Source organism: Haematobia irritans, chromosome 4, assembly GCF_050003625.1.
Source record: "Haematobia irritans isolate KBUSLIRL chromosome 4, ASM5000362v1, whole genome shotgun sequence".
In the NCBI taxonomy this organism is placed as follows: Eukaryota; Metazoa; Arthropoda; class Insecta; order Diptera; family Muscidae; genus Haematobia; species Haematobia irritans.
The window spans coordinates 15,529,624-15,551,141 of NC_134400.1; the positions used below are offsets into that span (position 1 = coordinate 15,529,624).

A 21,518-nucleotide genomic window follows, 5' to 3' on the forward strand; every position below is an offset into this window, starting at 1 on the left:
TATAGTCATAAAATTTTGAGGAAATTTTCTATAATCACAAAATTTTGAGAAAATTTTCTATAATCACAAAATTACTTTTTTAAATTTTTGACAAAATTTTCTATAGAAAAAAAATTTTCTATAGAAATAAAATTTTGACAAAATTTTCTATAGAAATACAATTTTCAAAAAATTTTCTATAGAAATAAATTTTTGACAAAATTTTCTACAGAAATAAGTTTTTGACAAAATATTCTATAGAAATAAAATTTTGAAATTAAAATTTGGCAAAATTATCTATAGTCATAAAATTTTGAGAAAATTTTCTATAATCACAAAATTTTGAGAAAATTTTCTATAATCACAAAATTATTTTTTTCAATTTTTGACAAAATTTTCTATAGAAATAAAATTTTAACAAAATTTTCAATAGAAATAAATTTTTGACAAAATTTTCTATAGAAATAAGTTTTTGACAAAATCTTCCATAGAAATAAAATTTTGAAATTAAAATTTGGCAAAATTATCTATAGTCATAAAATTTTGAGAAAATTTTCTATAATCACAAAATTTTGAGAAAATTTTCTATAATCACAAAATTATTTTTTTCAATTTTTGAAAAAACTTTCTATAGAAATAAAATTTTGAAATTAAAATTTGGCAAAATTATCTATAGTCATAAAATTTTGAGAAAATTTTCTATAATCACAAAATTTTGAGAAAATTTTCTATAATCACAAAATTTTGACAAAATTTTCTGTAGAAATAAAATTTCGACAAAATTTTCTATATAAATAAAATATTGACAAAATGTTCTATAAAAATAAATTTTTGACATAATTTTCTATAGAAATAAAATCTTAAAAATGTTTTCTTTAGAAATAAAATTTTAACAAAATTTTCTATAGAAATAAAATTTTCAATAAATTTTCTATAGAAATAAAATTTTGACAAAATTTTCTATAGAAATAAAATTTTAACAAAATTTTCTATAGAAATACAATTTTCAAAAAAATTTCTATAGAAATAGAATTTTGACAAAATTTTCTATAGAAATAAAATTTTGACAACATTTTCTATAGAAATAAAATTTTGACAAAATTTTCTATAAAAATAAAATTTTAACAAAATTTTCTATAGAAATAAATTGTTGGCAAAATTTTCTATAGAAATAAGTTTCTGACAAAATTTTCTATTGAAATAAAATTTTGAAATTAAAATTTGGCAAACTTATCTATAGTCATAAAATTTTAAGAAAATTTTCTATAATCACAAAATTTTGACAAAATTTTCTATAGAAATAAAATTTCGACAAAATGTTGTATAGAAATAAATTTTTAACAAAATTTTCTATAGAAATAAGTTTTTGACAAAATCTTCTATAGAAATAAAATTTTGAAATTAAAATTTGGCAAAATTATCTATAGTCATAAAATTTTGAGAAAATTTTCTATAATCACAAAATTTTGAGAAAATTTTCTATAATCACAAAATTATTTTTTTCAATTTTTGAAAAAATTTTATATAGAAATAAAATTTTGAAATTAAAATTTGGCAAAATTATCTATAGTCATAAAATTTTGAGAAAATTTTCTATAATCACAAAATTTTGAGAAAATTTTCTATAATCACAAAATTTTGACAAAATTTTCTGTAGAAATAAAATTTATATAAAAAAATTGCAAAATTTTCTATAGATATAAAATTTTGATAAAATTTTCTATAGAAATAAAATTTTGATAAAATTTTCTATAGAAATAAAATTTATATAAAAAAATTACAAAATTTTCTATAGAAATAATATTTTGCCAACATTTTCTGTATTTTACAAATATGGCTAATTAAACAAACCATATGACCAACAAGTTATACTTCCCATTTTAGGAGGGTAACAGCAAAAGGTCATTTCTTTCACACCCTAGTGTTTGATGATTATGATGGTTGATGTCACAGATTGTTATAAATTCGAGGTTTCCTTTTATTTTCTTGACCCTCTATTTTCTTAGAAATGATCTAAAGTGGAAAAGTGGAAAATCTTGCTTTTTTTCTTTGTCCATAACTCATTTCCATGGTTAAGGGGTTAACTTCATTCATATCATAGGGGAATTATATTATAAGAGAAATACCCTTGACCTATATTTATTTAACCATAATTAGGATTTATTTATCTAAAATAAAATAATTGTAATGTAACAATAAAATATGGAGGAAACTTCTCTCAATTTATTGTAGATTTAGCTTTGCGTATTTTTAAAGATAATTACCCTCAATATTCTATAATTATTCTTTTTTTTCTAGGTTTCCAGTTCGGAATACTTTTTGGTAAGTTTTTGCATGGAAACCGGCTGCCAAGATGAAGAATTCTTTCCTGCCACCAAAGGTGTAACACTGGCGTAAGTTTTTTTTTTTGTGGAAAAATTTATCACTTGATGATAATAATTTTGTAAATTGTTTTTCTTTTTTGCAGAAACGCTTTAAGTCAAGCTTTAAGAAAACGTAATTTAAGTTTCACACAATTAACAATAACCGACAGTAATGACAATAATCAAACATCAGCATTTTTAGAAGCAGGTGAGTGAATATCGATGAATTTTCGAAAAATTATTGATATTAAATTTTTAAATAATACATATTAATAATTTAATATGTATTTATTCATTGTTGTTTAGACTCTTAAAAAACAAATTGTTTTTTATAGATATATTTTTTGTTTTTCAAATAGATCACATTAAGATTTTTCTTCGAAAACCTATGACAACCTGAAAATCTAGGCTTTAAGAATATGTAACAATTTTGAAAAAATTCGAACTACCAAAAATGTTATTATTATTTTATTATAACAGCCTTTAATTAATAACACTCATACGCACCCATTGTCTTATATTAAATATTTAAAAAGATCTTGAGATATAAATAACAAATTATTGGCGAAAGATTTGGAACGAAAGCCCATTTGACGATATGCAAATCGCGGAATCTTAGCTTTCGTAAGATACAACAGTTTAGTAAAATTCCTATAGTTATTTCAATAAATCAAAATTTAATTACTAACACTGATACGCATCGCTCGCTTTTTTCCCAATTTGAAGTGTTATTTTGAGCCAAAAATAATCTATAGAAAATTTTCTCAAAATTTTGTTTCTGTAGAAAATTTTGTCACAATTTTATTTTTATAGAAAAATTTCTCAAAATTTATTTCTATAGAAAAATTCTTAAAATTTTATTTCTATAGAAAAATTCTTAAAATTTTAACTCTATAGCAAATTTTGTCAAAATTTTATTTCTATAGAAAATTTTGTCAAATTTTATTTCTATATAAAATTTTGTCAAAATTTTATTTGTATAGAAATTTTTGTCAAAATGTTATTTCTAAAGAAAATTGTGTCAAAATGTTATTTCTATAGAAAATTCTTAAAATTTTAACTCTTAAAATTTTAACTCTATAGCAAATTTTGTCAAAATTTTATTTCTGTAAAATTTTATCAAAATTTTATTTCTGTATAATTTTATCAAAATTTTATCGCTATAGAAAATTTGGTCAAAATTTTATTTCTATAGAAAATTTTGTCAAAATTTTATTTCTATAGAAAATTTTGTCAAGATTTTATTTCTAGAAAATGTTATCAAAATTTTATTTATAGAAGATGTTGTCAAACTTTTTCTAAAAAATTTGTTAATTACCTCTTAGTTGGAGAGGAGTATTTTGCAAAATCTACCAAAACATTAAGAATTCTAGCAATCTTTCAAACAGTAACAAATCTACAATTTTTAGTAGAATTCTAGCATCTGTGGCAACCTTGCCCATTACCACCTTGTTGGGTTTGTTAACAAGCATAATTGTCCCATTGATCTTTTACGGAAAAGTTTTCAAATAGGGATCACTTTTGACCATCGAGATATTGTGAATTATCTTCTTTCTTTCTTTCTTGGTCCACTTTATCTGCACTAAGAACCCACCATAGATGGGAGTCACCGTAGTGCCATGGTTAGCATGCCCGCCTTGCATACACAAGGTCGTGGGTTCGATTCCTGGTTCGACCGAACACCAAAAAAAGTTTTTCAGCAGTGGATTATCCCACCTCAGTATTGCTGGTGACATTTCTGAGGGTTACAAAGCTTCTCTAAGTAGTTTCACTGCAATGTGGAACGCCGTTCGGACTCGGCTATAAAAAGGAGGTCCCTTGTCATTGAGCTTAACATGGAATCGGGCAGCACTCAGTGATAAGATAGAGAGTTCACCAATGTGGTATCACAATGGACTGAATAGTCTAAGTGAGCCTGATACATCGGGCTGCCACCTAACCCACCATAGATTCAAGGCCTCATAGAAATCATTCATGAGGCTATCGAGGACATAGAGCAACCACTATGCGATTTGGCTCTGCACAATTACATAAAAAATGTAGGGTCCTAAAGCGTAGTCGTTGTTGCTATTTGGTTTATATTTATTTTCCTAGTCGATTACTTATCTACGAAAATTTGAATTTTGTTTGAATACAAAAAAAGAATACCTCTTATTGGAAAACTCCGCTATAAAATTGAATGATATAACTCTAATATGTCTTAGTTTTTTTTTTTTTATATAATCCTTCGATATAAAAATCTTGAAATGCATTATACACTAAAACCCAAGCAGATGGCAAAAATTCCAATTATAAACGAAATTATACTGGATTTATAAAAATAATCTTAAATTAATAACACTCATACGCACCCATTGCCTAAAATATAATATGCAAATAATTTGAAAGATATAAAGAGAACTTTAATGAATTTTGTATCTAAAACCTTTTGATATATAACTTTAAAACCTCTATTTCCATAAGGCTGAAAAACTTGAGAAGAATTTGTAAATGCAAACACAATTATAGTCAACATTTAATTAATAACACTGATACGCGTCTATAGAATCATATGTATGATAAGAACTCGAGAAATATAAATATCAGATTTTTTTCTGAAACACATTAGTATACAAATCTTAAAATGTTTTCTTTCAAAAAAATTGTCAAGATTTCCGATTGATACTAAGGTTATAGATGTTTTAATACAAAAACATTTAATTAATAACACTCATACGCACCCACTTCCTTGTTTTATTATGCTATCTATCTCCTTTTTTACTTTCCCTTTAAAGGATCTTCACCCATACAAACGTCTTTGGACGAAAATACCGAAGTGGAAAACTTAGCTGGCCATCATTTAATTGTTAGTGACAAAGACAGTAATAGGAAAACTTTACAGAAAGCAGCCTCTTTTGTAAGTATTCATGAAATTATACAATCTATTGATTTATCGAACCCCTTGTCGCCCTCGCCACCAGGGTTCAAGAAATAGACCACCTCGTCTTTTCTCTTCGGCTTCCACCGATGAATCGTCTGAGGTCAACATTACCGGCAAGCAACCCAAGCAACGTTGGTCTGGTCTATTTGGTGTGAAAAATCCTCAACAGAGCCAATTATGTGAGCTACTCAATAATTATTCCAAAAATGGGGTACCCCAAAAGAGTCCTGCCACATTAAATTTTGATCATCCCGATTTGGAAAATGCCATAGAGTATTTGGATAGCATGCACAAATCTTGGATGGATATTGTAGAGTGTGGCTCTATGAATGACAGTGAAATGAGAATACAGACTGCCATATGGGAATTGGTGACAACGGAAGTGGACTATATTCATTGTTTGCAAACTGTAACGGATGTAAGTTGAATTAAGCCTACACTGATAGAAAAACATTCGTTATATTAATGAAAAGTGTCATTAAAATTGAGCCAATGAACCAAATTAATTGATATAATGCAATTTTTCGTTATTATAACGAACTTTCTGTTAATCAATGAAACGTTTCTTAGTATTAGTTTTCCTTGGCTCAAGTTTAATTTTTTTTTTTGTAATTTTTTTGGTAGAAATTAAAAATGTCCTCCTGTTTCTTTTTTAGCTTTTCCTAGCCTGCCTGGAAGCGGTACAGGAAGAGGGTCTCCTTAAAGAAGTTGATCAACATCGTTTATTTGCCAATATCCGTGATATTTGTGAGGCGAATTTGAAATTTTGGACTGTGTACTTATATCCAATGGTGGCCCATAGTATACAAACCCGTGAACCCTTACGCATTGGCTTCTTCCAACAGGGCTTTATAGCATTTGCGAATATATTTGCACCCTATAAAAAATATTGTGCAGAACAAAGTACATGTCAATTCTATTGCAAGGAATTGAATCGTACAAATTCCCTATTCACCTCCTATTTGGCATGGTGCGAGGCCCAAAAGATGTGCAATCGTTTGAGACTGGCTGATATTTTGGTGCGACCCATGCAACGTTTGACAAAGTACAGTCTACTGCTGGCGGCTATAAAAAAACAAATGACGGACATCGAAGAAATTGAGGCTGTGGAAACGATGGTAAGTTGATTATTTCAGATATTAAAATCAGATAAAATCAAGCGAAGATTTTTGACAAAATTTTCTATAGAAATAAAATATTGAGAAAATTTTCTATAGAAATCAAATATTGACAAAATTTTCTATAGATATAAAATTTTGATAACATTTTCTATAAATAAAATTTTGACAAAATTTTCTATAGAAATAAAATTTTGACAAAATTTTCTACAGAAATAAAATTCTGACAACATTTTTCCATAGAAATAAAATTTTGACAAAATTTTCTATAGAAATAAAATTTTGACAAAATTTTCTAAAGAAAAAAAATTCTGACAACATTTTTCCATAGAAATAAAATTCTGACAAAATTTTTCCATAGAAATAGAATTTTGACAAAATTTTCTATAGAAATAAAATATTGACAAAACGTTCCATAGAAATAAAATTTTGACAACATTTTTCCATAGAAATAACATTTTGACAAAACTTTCTATAGAAATAAAATTTTGACAAAATGTTCCATAGAAATACAACTAAATATTGAGAAAATTTTCTATAGAAATAAAATTTTGACATAATTTTCTACAGAAATAAAATTTTGACAACATTTTTCCATAGAAATAAAATTTTGATAAAATTTTCTATAGAAATACAATTTTGACAAAATTTTCTATAAAAATAAAATTTTGACAAATTTTTCTATAGAGATAAAATTTTGTGAACATTTTCTATAGAAATAAAATTTTGCGAAAATTTTTTGTAGAAATAAAATTTTGTGAAAATTTTCTATAGAAATAAAATTTTGCGAAAATTTTCTATAGAAATAAAATTTTGACAATATTTTTCTATAGAAATAAAATTTTGACAATACGAGTATTTTTCTATAGAAATAAAATTTTGTCAAAATTTTCTATAAAACTAAATTTTAACAAATTTTCTCTAGAAATAAAATTATGTGAACATTTTCTATAGAAATAAAATTTTGCGAAAATTTGTTGTAGAAATAAAATATTTAGAAAATTTTCTATAGAAATAAAATTTTGCGAAAATTTTCTATAGAAATAAAATTTTGACAATATTTTTCTATAGAAATAAAATTTTGACAATACGAGCATTTTTCTATAGAAATAAAATTTTGTCAAAATTTTCTATAAAACTAAATTTTAACAAAATTTTCTATAGAAATAAAATTTTGTGAAATTTGTGAAATTGTGAATTTTGTGAAATTTTTTATAGAAATAAAATTTTGTGAACATTTTCTATAGAAATAAAATTTTGTGAGAAAATTTTTGTAGAAATAAAATTTTGTGGAAATTTTCTGTAGAAATAAAATTTTCGAAAATTTTCTATAGAAATAAAATTTTGACAATATTTTTCTATAGAAATAAAATTTTGACAATACGAGTATTTTTCTATAGAAATAAAATTTTGACAAAATTTTCTATAGAAATAAAATTTTGACAAAATTTTCTACAGAAATAAACTTCTGATAACATTTTTCCATAGAAATAAAATTTTGACAAAATATTCTATAGAAATAAAATTTTGACTAAATTTTCTATAGAAATGAAATTTTGACAAAATTTTCCATAGAAATAAAATTTTGACAACATTTTTCCATAGAAATAAAATTTTGACAAAATGGTTCATAGAAATAAAATTTGAAAAACATTTCTATACAACTCTATATTGAGAAAATTTTCTATAGGAATAAAATTTTGACATAATTTTTCCATAGAAATAAAATTTTGACAAAATTTTCTATAGAAATAAAATTTTGACAAAATTTTCTATAAAAATAAAATTTTGACAAATTTTTCTATAGAAATAAAATTTTGTGAACATTTTCTATAGAAATACAATTTTGCGAAAATTTTTTTAGAAATAAAATATATAAATATAATTTTGCGAAAATTTTCTATAGAAATAAAATTTTGACAATATTTTTCTATAGAAATAAAATTTTGACAATACGAATATTTTTCTATAGAAATAAAATTTTGTCAAAATTTTCTATAAAAATAAAATTTTGTCAAAATTTTCTATAAAAATAAAATTTTTGACAAAATTTTCTATAGAAATAAAATTTTGCAAAAATTTTTTGTAGAATTAAAATTTTGTGAAAATTTTCTATAGAAATAAAATTTTGACAAAATGTTCCATAGAAATAAAATTTGAAAAAAATTTCTATACAATTAAATATTGAGAAAATTTTCTATAGAAATAAAATTTTGACATAATTTTCTACAGAAATAAAATTTTGACAACATTTTTCAATAGAAATAAAATTTTGACAAAATTTTCTATAGAAATAAAATTTTGACAAAATTTTCTATAAAAATAAAATTTTGACAAATTTTTCTATAGAAATAAAATTTTGTGAACATTTTCTATAGAAATAAAATTTTGCGAAATTTTTTTTAGAAATAAAATTTTGTGAAAATTTTCTATAGAAATATAATTTTGCGAAAATTTTCTATAGAAATAAAATTTTGACAATATTTTTCTATAGAAATAAAATTTTGACAATACGAATATTTTTCTATAGAAATAAAATTTTGTCAAAATGTTCTACAAAAATAAAATTTTTGACAAAATTTTCTATAGAAATAAAATTTTGCGAAAATTTTTTGTAGAATTAAAATTTTGTGAAAATTTTCTATAGAAATAAAATTTTGACAAAATGTTCCATAGAAATAAAATTTGAAAAAAATTTCTATACAATTAAATATTGAGAAAATTTTCTATAGAAATAAAATTTTGACATAATTTTCTACAGAAATAAAATTTTGACAACATTTTTCAATAGAAATAAAATTTTGACAAAATTTTCTATAGAAATAAAATTTTGACAAAATTTTTCCATAGAAATAAAATTTTGACAAAATTTTCTATAGAAATAAAATTTTGACAAAATTTTCTATAAAAATAAAATTGTTGACAAAATTTTCTATAGAAATAAAATTTTGACAAAATGTTCCATAGAAATAAAATTTGAAAAAAAATTCTATACAATTAAATATTGATAAAATTTTCTATAGAAATAAAATTTTGACATAATTTTCTACAGAAATAAAATTTTGACAACATTTTTCGATAGAAATAAAATTTTGACAAAATTTTCTATAGAAATAAAATTTTGTCAAAATTTTCTATAAAAATAAAATTTTGACAAAATTTTCTATAGAAATAAAATTTTGAGAAAATTTTCTATAGAAATAAAATTTTGACATAATTTTCTACAGAAATAAAATTTTGACAACATTTTTCAATAGAAATAAAATTTTGACAAAATTTTCTATAGAAATAAAATTTTGTCAAAATTTTCTATAAAAATAAAATTTTGACAAAATTTTCTATAGAAATAAAATTTTGTGAAAATTTTCTATAGAAATAAAATTTTGAGAAAATTTTTTGTAGAAATAAAATTTTGTGAAAATTTTCTATAGAAATAAAATTTTGCGAAAATTTTCTATAGAAATAAAATTTTGAAAAAATTTTCTGTAAAAATAAAATATTGAGAGAATTTTCTATAGAAATACAATTTGGCAAATTTTTCTATAGAAATAAAACGTTGTCCAAATTTTCTATAGAAATAAAATTTTGACAAACTTTTCTATAGAAATAAAATTTTGAGAAAATTTCTTATAGAAATAAATTGTTGACAAAATTTTCTATAAAAACAAAATTTTCTATAGAATTAAAATTTTGACAAAATTTTCTATAGAAATAAAAATTTGGCAAAATTTTTTGTAGAAATAAAATGTTGACAAAATGTTCTATAGAAATAAAATTTTGTATTTTAAAGTCGTATAAAGATATGCTATAGTCATGTTTTTATTTATTTTTACACCGAAACATATGAAAAGCAGTCTTTTTCATTCGTCTAATTGTATTCTCTTTTTTTCAGCTACATACCACCGATCTTTTTGTATTTAGTGTTAATAACCATTTAACGACTAGACAAGAAAATGAACGCTTAAAAGGAGTTATGGCTCGCATAGAATCATATGACGTGGTGGTAAGTACCATATAATATGTCTTAATTTTTTATTTAATTTGTTTCTTACTATGTTTTTACCCTTTCAGGATACCAACAATGAAAACTTGGAAAAAATGATCAAGCAATATAGTCAAATGTTTGACCTATGCGGTCCCATGAAAGGCTGTGCCTCTCAACATGTTCGCCATCTCTTCATGGAGGGCGATCACAAATACAAAGACAATCTCGGCAAAGCCGATGTGCACTGTTTTCTGCTCACCGATATACTATTGGTGTGCAAATCCATAGCTAAAAAGGGTCTGGGCACTTTGAAAGTGATACGACAACCCTATCTCACCGACCGGCTCGTTGTACAACATTCCAATAATATTTTAAGTTGTGTTTACTTAAATGAATTCCAAGTGGCTGTGAATGCATTCACCCTACAATGTTCGGAAGCGAAAAATTGGTATGAGGCCTTGAAGAGGGCCAAAATGATTTACACCCGCCTCAAGCAGAGCAGCAACAATTCGATAACAATGAATTGGGATACAATGCGTTATGGTGGTAGTATTATCAGTGCTGGCACTGTTGATTCATTGGGTGTTAAAAAATCTCCATTGAACTCGTCCATATGTAGTCATGTCACAAGTGCTAATAATAGTCATAGTGGTTCGGTGGAATGGAATGATTCGCGTAATATATCGGTTGAATTTGATAAGACCAATTCGTTGTCCAGTGATGAAGGTTGTACTTATTTGGGTAAGTATAGAGAATAAGAGAATGAAAATGCGAATGCGAGAGAGTGCGAGATAGAGAATGACCATTTTAGCGTTGTTACAGCTAAATTAAGTATTTATTAATTCAGCATTTATTAGCATTATTCACTACTAAAATTATAATTATGAACAGCGTTGCAACAATGAATTTTTATGTTGTTCCAACATTTTTCCAAAATTGGACCAAAATTCGTACCAGCGGACCATTTTTCCAAATTAAATTAATATCATTTAAAAGTTAAAATTTTTCCAAAATTCTACCTCGATAGCAAATATTGTAAAAATTTTATTTCCATATAATTCTTTGTCAACATTTTATTTTTATAGAAAATTTTTGTCAAAATTTTATTTTTATAGAAAATTTTTTTGTAAACATTTTATTTTTATAGATTTTTTTTTTCAAAATTTTATTTCTATAGAATATTTTGCCAAATTTTTCTATAGAATTTTTTGTCAAAATTTTATTTCTATCGAAAATTTTTTTCAAAATTTTATTTCTATAGAATATTTTACCAAATTTTTCTATAGAATTTTTTGTCAAAATTTTATTTTTATGGAAATGTTTTCAAAATTTTATTTCTATAGACATTTTAGCCAAAATTTTATTTCTGTTGAAAATTTTTTGTAAAAATTTTATTTTTATAGAAATTTTTATCAAAATTTTATTTCTATAGAATATTTTGTCAGAATTTTATTTCTATAGAAATTTTTTGTAAAAATCTTCTCAAAATTTTATTTTTATAGAAAATTTTGTCAAAATTATTTCTTTAGGAAATTTTGCAAAATTTCATTTCTATAGAAAATTTCGTCAAAATTTTATTTCTATAGAAAATTTCGTCAAAATTTTATTTCTATAGAAAATTTTCTCAACATTTTATTTCTACTAAAATGTTTACAAACTTTTCGTCGTATACAAAATTTTTTATCTAATTTTGTATCTATACAAATTTGTATACGTTCCACCATAGGATGGGGGTTATATTAACTTTGTCATTCCGTTTGTAACACATCGAAATATTGCTCGAAGACCCCATAAAGTATATATATTTTGGGTCGTGGTGAAATTCTGAGTCGATCTAAGAATATCCGTCCGTCTGTCTGTTGAAATCACGCTAACTTTCGAACGAAACAAGCTATCGAATTGAAACTTGGCATAAATAGTTGTTATTTCTGTACGTCGGATGGTATTGCAAATGGACTATATCGGACCACTTTTACGTATAGCCCTCATATAAACAGACTCCCCAGATTTGGCTTGCGGAGCCTCTTAGAGAAACAAATTTCGTCCGATCCGGTTGAAATTCGGTACGTGATATTAGTTTATGACCTCTAACACCCATGTAAAAATTGGTCCATATCGGTCCATAATTATATATAGCCCCCATATAAACAGATTTGAACTCCGTAGCCTCTTGGAGGAGCAAAATTCATCCGATCCGGTTGAAACTTGGTACGTGGTGTTAGTATATGGTCTCTAACAACCATGCAAAACTGGATCCATATCGGTCCATAATTATACTTAGCCCCCATATAAACCGGTCCCCAGATTTGAACTCCGGAGCATCTTGGAGGAGCAAACTTCACCCGATCCGGTTGAAATTTGGTACATTATGCTACTATATGGCCGCTAACAAACATACCTAAATTTTTCCATATCGGTCTATATTTATATATAGCCGATCCCCAATCACACAAAAATTGGTCCATATCGGTTCATAATCATAGCTGCCACTCGAGCCAAAAATAATCTACCAAGAGTTTATTTCTATAGAAAATTTGGTCAACATTTTATTTCTGTGGAACATTTTGTCAAAATGTTATTTCTATAGAAAATTTTGTCCAAATTTTATTTCTATAGAAAATTTTGTCAAAATTTTATTTCTATAGAAAATTTTGTCAAAATTGTATTTCTATAGAATATTTCTATAGACGATTTCTACAAAATTTTATTTCCAAAATGGCAACCCTGATTATGGAATTAAAGCATTCATTTCTCAATATTTGGCTTGAAAATCACAAATGAATATCGTAAAGCATTTTAATATTTTTTGGCATTAATGGGGTTTTAGCTAGATCTGGTCATACCGTGGACAAGAATCAAAATAACTATCAGAGATTTTGATCTAACGTCGAAATATTTTGCCCTTATAGAAGTTGTTATTATTTTTCTTGACGATGTTCATATAATTAAAATACAAAAAACGTCTTTCAAATATATTTTAGGATTTTTTTTCACAATATAGGCCATTTTCCAATTTGTAATTTTTTATTAATTTAATTTTCAAGAATTTTGTTCACAGTGAGGCCATTTTCCAATTTTTAATTTTTTATCAATTTAATTTTTAAGGAAATCATAAAAATAATATATTGCAATGATTTTGAGCTACAGAATATTAAGTAATTCAGAAATATCCGAAATTTTCAATTTTAAAATTGCAACAAAATCAACAACAGCCATGGGAATTTTACTTCAATTTTTTACGTAAATTTATATGTGGGCATAATCTTGCGATGTACTGATGAAAGGTCAAAATCCCTCACACACTTCTCTTGATCTTATTAAAAAATAATTTTCATAAATATATGGAACATGTTAATTCATATTAAGAACAATTTCATTATTTAAGAGAAACTGGAAAAATTACATAAAATTTACAAACAATACATTCTTGACTCAATTTCATATTACAAACGTTTATTTTTTTATATTATTTATTTATGTATTATTTTTTTTTATTTCCAGGAGCTCACGGATTTCCTTTGAAAGGCAAACCAGTAACGACCATTAGTCCCCAAAAGATGAAAGTGAATACTAGTTCCTCCAATACATTGACGGTAGAACCAATCAATCATTTGGGTCAAAGTTTACCCAATTTAAATTTACATCACAGTCACACGTAAGTTCTCCACAATTCATAGATATTATTGTAAAAATGTTTAGATAAATTTAGAAGTCATTTAGAAAAAAAAAATAGAAAAATTAGCTGATATTAGTTAGCTTTAATCGATGTTTAGTTTTGTTAATGTCATTTTTTACACTATGCAACAAATGCAAAGAAATCACCTCTTTTTTACCTTCTCATCATTCACTAGAATGATAAGTATACAAAATTACCCTTTCTGTTTGCAATACATCAAATGCTTCAATTTTCTATAGAAATACAATTTTGACAAAATTTTCTTTAGAAATAAAATTTTGTCAATATTTTCTATAGAAATAAAATTTTTAAAAAAATTACTATAGAAATAAAATGTTGTCAGAATTTTCTTAGAAATAAAATGTTTAAAAAATTTACTATAGAAATAAAATTTTGACAAAATTTTCTATGGAAATAAAATTTTGACAAAATTTTCTATAAAAATAAATTTTGACAAGATTTTACATAGAAATAAAATTTTGGCAAAATTTTCTATAAAAATAAAATTGTTAAAAAATTTACTATAGAAATAAAATTTTGTCAAAATTTTCTATAGAAATAAAATTTTGTCAAAATTTTCTATAGAAATAAAATTTTGTCAAAATTTTCTATAGAAATAAAATGTTGTCAAAATTTTCTATAGAAATAAAATTTTGTCAATATTTTCTAAAGAAATAAAATTTTGTCGAAATTTTCTCTAAATTTTGGTAGATTATTTTTGGCTCGAATGGCAACCGTGGTAGCATAGTGTTATCAATTAATTTGACAAAATTTTCTATAGAAATAAAATTTGGCAAAAATTTCTATAGAATTAAAATTTTGTCAAAATTTTCTATAGAAATAAAATTTTTAAAAAATTTACTTTACAAATAAAATTTTTAAAAAATTTACTTTAGAAATAAAATTTTTAAAAAATTTTCTATAGAAATAAAATTTTTTAAACATTTTCTATAGAAATAAAATTTTTAAAAATTTTCTATAGAAATAAAATTTTTAAAAAAATTTACTATAGAAATAAAATTTTGTCAAAATTTTCTATAGAAATAAAATTTTTAAAAAAATTTACTATAGAAATAAAATGTTGACAAAATTTTGTGTAGAAATAAAATTTTGTCAAAATTTTCTATAGAAATAAAATTTTGTCAAAATTTTCTATAGAAATAAAATTTTGTCAAAAATTTTCTATAGAAATAAAATTTTGTCAAAATTTTCTATAGAAATAAAATTTTGACAACATTTTCTATAGAAGTAAAATTTTGACAAAATTTTGTATAGAAATAAGATGTTGACAAAATTTTGTATATAAATAAAATTTTGACAAAATTTTGTATAGAAATAAATTTTTGTCAAATTTTTCTATAGAAATAAAATGTTGTCAAAATTTTCTATAGAAATAAAATTTTTAAAACATTTACTATAGAAATAAAATTTTGACAAAATTTTGTATAACATTTTGTCAAAATTTTCTATAGAAATAAAATTTTGTCAAAATTTTCTATAGAAATAAAATTTTGTCAAAATTTTCTACAGAAATAAAACTTTTAAAAAATTTACTATAGAAATAAAATTTTTAAAACATTTACTATAGAAATAAAATTTTATCAACATTTTCTATAGAAATAAAATTTTTACAAAATTTTCTATAGAAATTTTGTCAAAATTTTCTATAGAAATAAAATTTTGTGAAAATTTTCTATAGAAATAAAATTTTGTCAAAATTTTATATAGAAATAAAAGTTTGTCAAAATTTTATATAGAAATAAAATGTTGTCAAAAATTTTCTATAGAAATAAAATTTTGTCACAATTTTCTATAGAAATAAAATTTTGTCAAAATTTTCTATAGAAATAAAATTTTGTCAAAATTTTCTACAAAAATAAAACTTTTAAAAAATTTACTATAGAAATAAAATTTTTAAAACATTTACTATAGAAATAAAATTTTGACAAAATTTTGTATAGAAATAAATTTTTGTCAAATTTTTCTATAGAAATAAAATTTTTGTCAAAATTTTCTATAGAAATAAAATTTTTGTCAAAATTTTCTATAGAAATGAAATTTTTTCAAAATTTTATATAGAAATAAAATTTTTAAAAAATTTAATATAGAAATAAAATTTTGTCAAAATTTTCTATAGAAATAAAATTTTGTGAAAATTTTCTATAGAAATAAAATTTTGTCAAAATTTTCTATAGAAATAAAAGTTTGTCAAAATTTTATATAGAAATAAAATTTTTGCAAAATTTTCTATAGAAATAAAATGTTCGTCAAAATTTTCCATCGAAATAAAATTTTGTCAAAATTTTCTATCGAAATAAAATTTTGTCAAAATTGTATATAGAAATAATATTTTTAAAAATTTTTCTCTAAATTTTTTGTAGATTATTTTTGACTCGAATGGCAACCGTGGTAGCATAGTGTTATCATATATCCATTAGAAACAAAATTTGATTTGTTCGCCATCATCACTGACGATATATTTATCAAGAACATTAATTTATTAGTAGCTGCTAAGTATGTAGAAAATAGCTAAAAACCCCACGAAAATCTTTTTGTTTTTTTTTTGCAAATATATATATGGCCATTCAAAGAAGTAGAATTTCTAAAATTGGAACTTCATTTGCATGACATTTATATATGCAGTGAAACCTCTTAGGAATTGGACTTCTTTGAATTTTAGTTAATTTTAACGTAATACTATTACAAACGCCTCACGACAAATGGCCACTTTTGAAAGCTGCCCGCTTTTCACAGTGTGCAAGTTTGAGAAATTTTTCTATACATAAAGCCTTCAGATTTCGGGGCCATATTTATTTGGTATCCCTTACAATTCTCCCATCGATCATTCTCAACATAGTAACTGCCTTCTCACTTGGCTAGAGCTTTTATTTTAATTTCTCTGGAACATGTGAGGTTGTTGCCAAATATCCTCCCGTGGCCTGATGACCTGTTCAGTCATCTCATTGAGGGAATCGCAGCAGTCTATGGCCTTTTAGTAGTTGATTCGCTTCAACTAGAACGCTATTATGTTTGTTGAATATATTTAATAATAATCCATAGTGTAATTTATGTGATTTTTAAAATTTTGTTCTTCTTATTTTTTCCTTTTATACAATTTTTTAATATTTCCTTTGTTTTCTTATCGTTACAATTGGCTGTAAAAAACAAAAAAACAAACAAACAAAAAATCACACACAACACACATTTTTGGTTGGCTTTATGATGTGCTGCAACACTACCACTCTTACAATACTATATAAAATAAATGTGCGTTCGTACGTGTGTATGTGTATGTGTGTAAACGAAAAAAAAACACAAAATATTTTCTTGAACTGGTCTCTCCATTAGTAATCTTTACCATACTTATAGTAATAATACCCTATTGGTACCCGGTGTAAATACCAATACTAGCAGCACTCATTCGGGTAATTTACTTTTATCGCCTAGTCATCGGGGTATTTCATATCCACCACCGAGTCCAACAAGGTAAGTTGTTCTCAAAAAAAATATATAAATAAATAAAATAATAATTATCCGTCTTCCTCTTGCACCCCTAAAAATAGAGCAAAAAATCTGTTTGACTTATTTTGAAAATCAATTAAAATCGATTAATATAAATAAGTTATCGAATTAAAAATTTAATTTATGAACCTCATTCAGGATAAAGACAGTCAATATAACTGGAATCTATTATCTAAATTATATGGTCTCCTACCATTAATGCTTTTGGTGGCTCATTCACACAAATAAGTTGAATATGAATTTTATTCACACATTTCTATTAATTTATGGACTTTTCCATAATACAGATGAAATTATATAATATAAATGTGATTTTTTTAAGAACTATAGGAAATTTGAAATATTCCAAAAAATTTTCAAAAATTCAACACAATTGAATAAAGGGAAAACTGGACGGGGCAGACTGAATAATACCCTCAACAACCCGGCAAAAAAAAATGGAAGTTCTTCTAAAGGCACCACTTTAAAAGCGCTTCCAAAACTGTTGTCCCAAAGATGTTCTTTATTTCAACTGCACAGGAAGTTCATTTGAGTCAATTTTTTATAACTCTCTATTTTCATATTTTTAAACGGGAAATTTATTTATTTTTTGTTTCAAATAGGTTAAAAACAGATTAAGAATTAATAAAATGTTACAAATTATTTAAATTTTTCCGAAAAAAATGTCAACTTCATTCTTGAAATCTTGTGAATTTTTGAAAATATTTGATGTGAAACGTTCCAGACAAGCATTAGAATGCTTTAAAAATCATAAAAAAATTAAAAATTTATTTATTTCTCAAAATATCACATATTTTCTTAATTCACGTCCAAAACACTGAATTCGTATCAAACCTTAAGAAGTGATGCAAATTAAGTGCAACGACTACTGAAATGGTGGACATCCGTCCTATGACAAGCCCATGTTAAATTCATCGCTTCTGTGCCAATTCTGCACCACTTCCGGATCCAAACAGAACATTTTCACAACTTTTTTGGTGACTCTTTTTTGCTGGGAAGTACACAGAAGAATTTTTGCTTTAGTTTGAAACTGCACCCTGGATAAATTGAAGTTGAATGAAAACTTCATTTAGCATAAAAGCATTCAATATAACCCGAATTTTTGAATTTTGACAAAAAATTCTATAGAAATAAAATTTTGAAAAAATTTTCTATAGAAATAAAATTTTGACAAATTTTTCTATCGAAATATAGAAATAAAATTTTAAAAAAATTCTTTAGAAATAAAATTTTTAAAAAATTTCTATAGAAATAAAATTTTAACAAAATGTTCTAAAGAAATAAAAATATTCTATAGAAATAAAATTTTGACAAAATTTTCTATATAAATAAAATGTTCATAAAATTTTCTATAGATAAAAATTTAATTTTTAAAAATTTTTCTAGAGAAATAAAATTTTTACAAAATTTTCTATAGAAATAAAGTTTTGACAAAATTTTCTATAGAAATAAAATTTTGCCAACATTTTCTATAAAAGTAAAATTTTACAAATTTTCTACAAAAATAAAATTTTGAAATAAAATTTTAACAAAATTTTCTATAAAAATAAAATTTTGGCAAAATTTTCTATAGAAATAAAATTTTGACAAAATTTTCTATAAAAATAAAATTTTTACAAATTTTCTATAGAAATAAAATTTTGACAACATTTTCTATAGAAATAAAATTTTGACAAAATTTTCTATAGAAATAAAATTTTGACAAAATTTTCTATAGAAATAAAATTTTGACAAAATTTTCTATAGAAATAAAATTTTGACAAAATTTTCTATAGAAATAAAATTTTGACAAAATTTTCTATAGAACTAAAATTTTGACAAAATTTTCTATAGAAATAAAATTTTGACAAAATTTTCTATAAAAATAAAATTTTGACAAAATTTTCTATAGAAATAAAATTTTTACAAAATTTTCCATAGAAATGAACTGTTGACAAAATGTTCTATAGAAATAAAATTTTGACAAAATTTTCTACAGAAATAAAATTTTGACAAAATTTCTTATAGAAATAAAATTTTGACAAAATTTTCTATAGAAATAAAATTTTGACAAAATTTTCTATAGAAATAAAATTTTGACAAAATTTACTGTAGAAATAAAATTTTGACAAAATTTTCTATAGAAATAAAATTTTGACAAAATTTTCTATAGAAATAAAATTTTGACAAAATTTTCTATAGAAATAAAATTTTGACAAAATTTTCTATAGAAATAAAATTTTGACAAAATTTTCTATAGAAATAAAAATTTTACAAAATTTTCTATAGAAATAAAATTTTGACAAAATTTTCTATAGAAATAAAATTTTGAGAAAATTTTCTATAGAAATAAAATTTTGACAAAATTTTCTATAGAAATAAAATTTTGACAGAAATAAAATTTTGACAAAATTTTCTATAGAAATAAAATTTTGACAAAATTTTCTATAGAAATAAAATTTTGATAAAATTTTCTATAGAAATAAAATTTTGACAAAATTTTCCATAGAAATAAAATTTTGACAAAATTTTCTATAGAAATAAAAATTTTGACAATATTTTCCATAGAAATAAAATTTTGACAAAATTTTCCATAGAAATAAAATTTTGACAAAATTTTCTATAGAAATAAAATTTTGACAAAATTTTCTATAGAAATAAAATTTTGACAGAAATAAAATTTTGACAAAATTTTCTATAAAAATAAATTTTTGACAAAATTTCCTATAGAAATAAAATTTTGACATAATTTTCTATAGAAATAAAATTTTGACAAAATTTTCTATAGAAATAAAATTTTGATAAAATTTTCTATAGAAATAAAATGTTGACAAAATTTTCTATAGAAATAAAATTTTGACAAAATTTTCTACAGAAATAAAATTTTGACAAAATTTTCTATAGAAATAAAATTTTGATAAAATTTTCTATAGAAATAAAATTTTGATAAAATTTTCTATAGAAATAAAATTTTGACAAAATTTTCCATAGAAATAAAATTTTGACAAAATTGTCTATAGAAATAAAAATTTTGACAAAATTTTCTATAGAAATAAAATTTTGACAAAGATGTTCTTTATTTCAACTGCACAGGAAGTTCATTTGAGTCAATTTTTTATAACTCTCTATTTTCATATTTTTAAACGGGAAATTTATTTATTTTTTGTTTCAAATAGGTTAAAAACAGATTAAGAATTAATAAAATGTTACAAATTATTTAAATTTTTCCGAAAAAGATGTCAACTTCATTCTTGAAATCTTGTGAGTTTTTGAAAATATTTGATGTGAAACGTTCCAGACAAGCATTAGAATGCTTTAAAAATCATAAAAAAAAATTAAAATTTATTTATTTCTCAAAATATCACATATTTTCTTAATTCACGTCCAAAACACTGAATTCGTATCAAACCTTAAGAAGTGATGCAAATTCAGTGCAACGACTACTGAAATGGTGGACATCCGTCCTATGACAAGCCCATGTTAAATTCATCGCTTCTGTGCCAATTCTGCACCACTTCCGGATCCAAACAGAACATTTTCACAACTTTTTTGGTGACTCTTTTTTTGCTGGGAAGTACACAGAAGAATTTTTGCTTTAGTTTGAAACTGCACCCTGGATAAATTGAAGTTGAATGAAAACTTCATTTAGCATAAAAGCATTCAATATAACCCGAATTTTTGAATTTTGACAAAAAATTCTATAGAAATAAAATTTTGAAAAAAATTTCTATAGAAATAAAATTTTGACAAATTTTTCTATAGAAATAAAATTTTGACAAAATTTTCTACAGAAATTAAATTTTGACAAAATTTTCTATAGAAATAAAATTTTAACAAAATTTTCTATTCAAATAAAATTTTTGGCAAAATTTTCTAAAGAAATAAAAATATTCTATAGAAATAAAATTTTGCCAACATTTTCTATATAAATAAAATGTTCATAAAATTTTCTATAGAATAAACATTAAAAAAAAAA

General features: G+C 23.2%; 1 protein-coding gene across 6 annotated transcripts in view; it reads left to right on the plus strand.

The window, feature by feature from the left end:
- The window catches only part of LOC142235152 (uncharacterized), a 454,428-nt gene that overhangs the window by 428,302 nt on the left and 4,608 nt on the right, over window positions 1-21,518 (plus strand). For 4 of the 6 annotated variants that reach the window (XM_075306405.1, XM_075306406.1, XM_075306410.1 and 1 more), the window contains 9 exons: window positions 2,278-2,372; window positions 2,447-2,550; window positions 5,117-5,238; window positions 5,303-5,680; window positions 5,919-6,380; window positions 10,273-10,383; window positions 10,452-11,106; window positions 13,867-14,020; window positions 17,390-17,527. In XM_075306405.1, coding sequence (XP_075162520.1) covers window positions 2,278-2,372; window positions 2,447-2,550; window positions 5,117-5,238; window positions 5,303-5,680; window positions 5,919-6,380; window positions 10,273-10,383; window positions 10,452-11,106; window positions 13,867-14,020; window positions 17,390-17,527 — 2,219 coding nt within the window. The remainder of the gene's footprint in view (window positions 1-2,277; window positions 2,373-2,446; window positions 2,551-5,116; window positions 5,239-5,302; window positions 5,681-5,918; window positions 6,381-10,272; window positions 10,384-10,451; window positions 11,107-13,866; window positions 14,021-17,389; window positions 17,528-21,518) is intronic. The other 2 variants (XM_075306408.1, XM_075306409.1) reach the window with 2 other exon arrangements.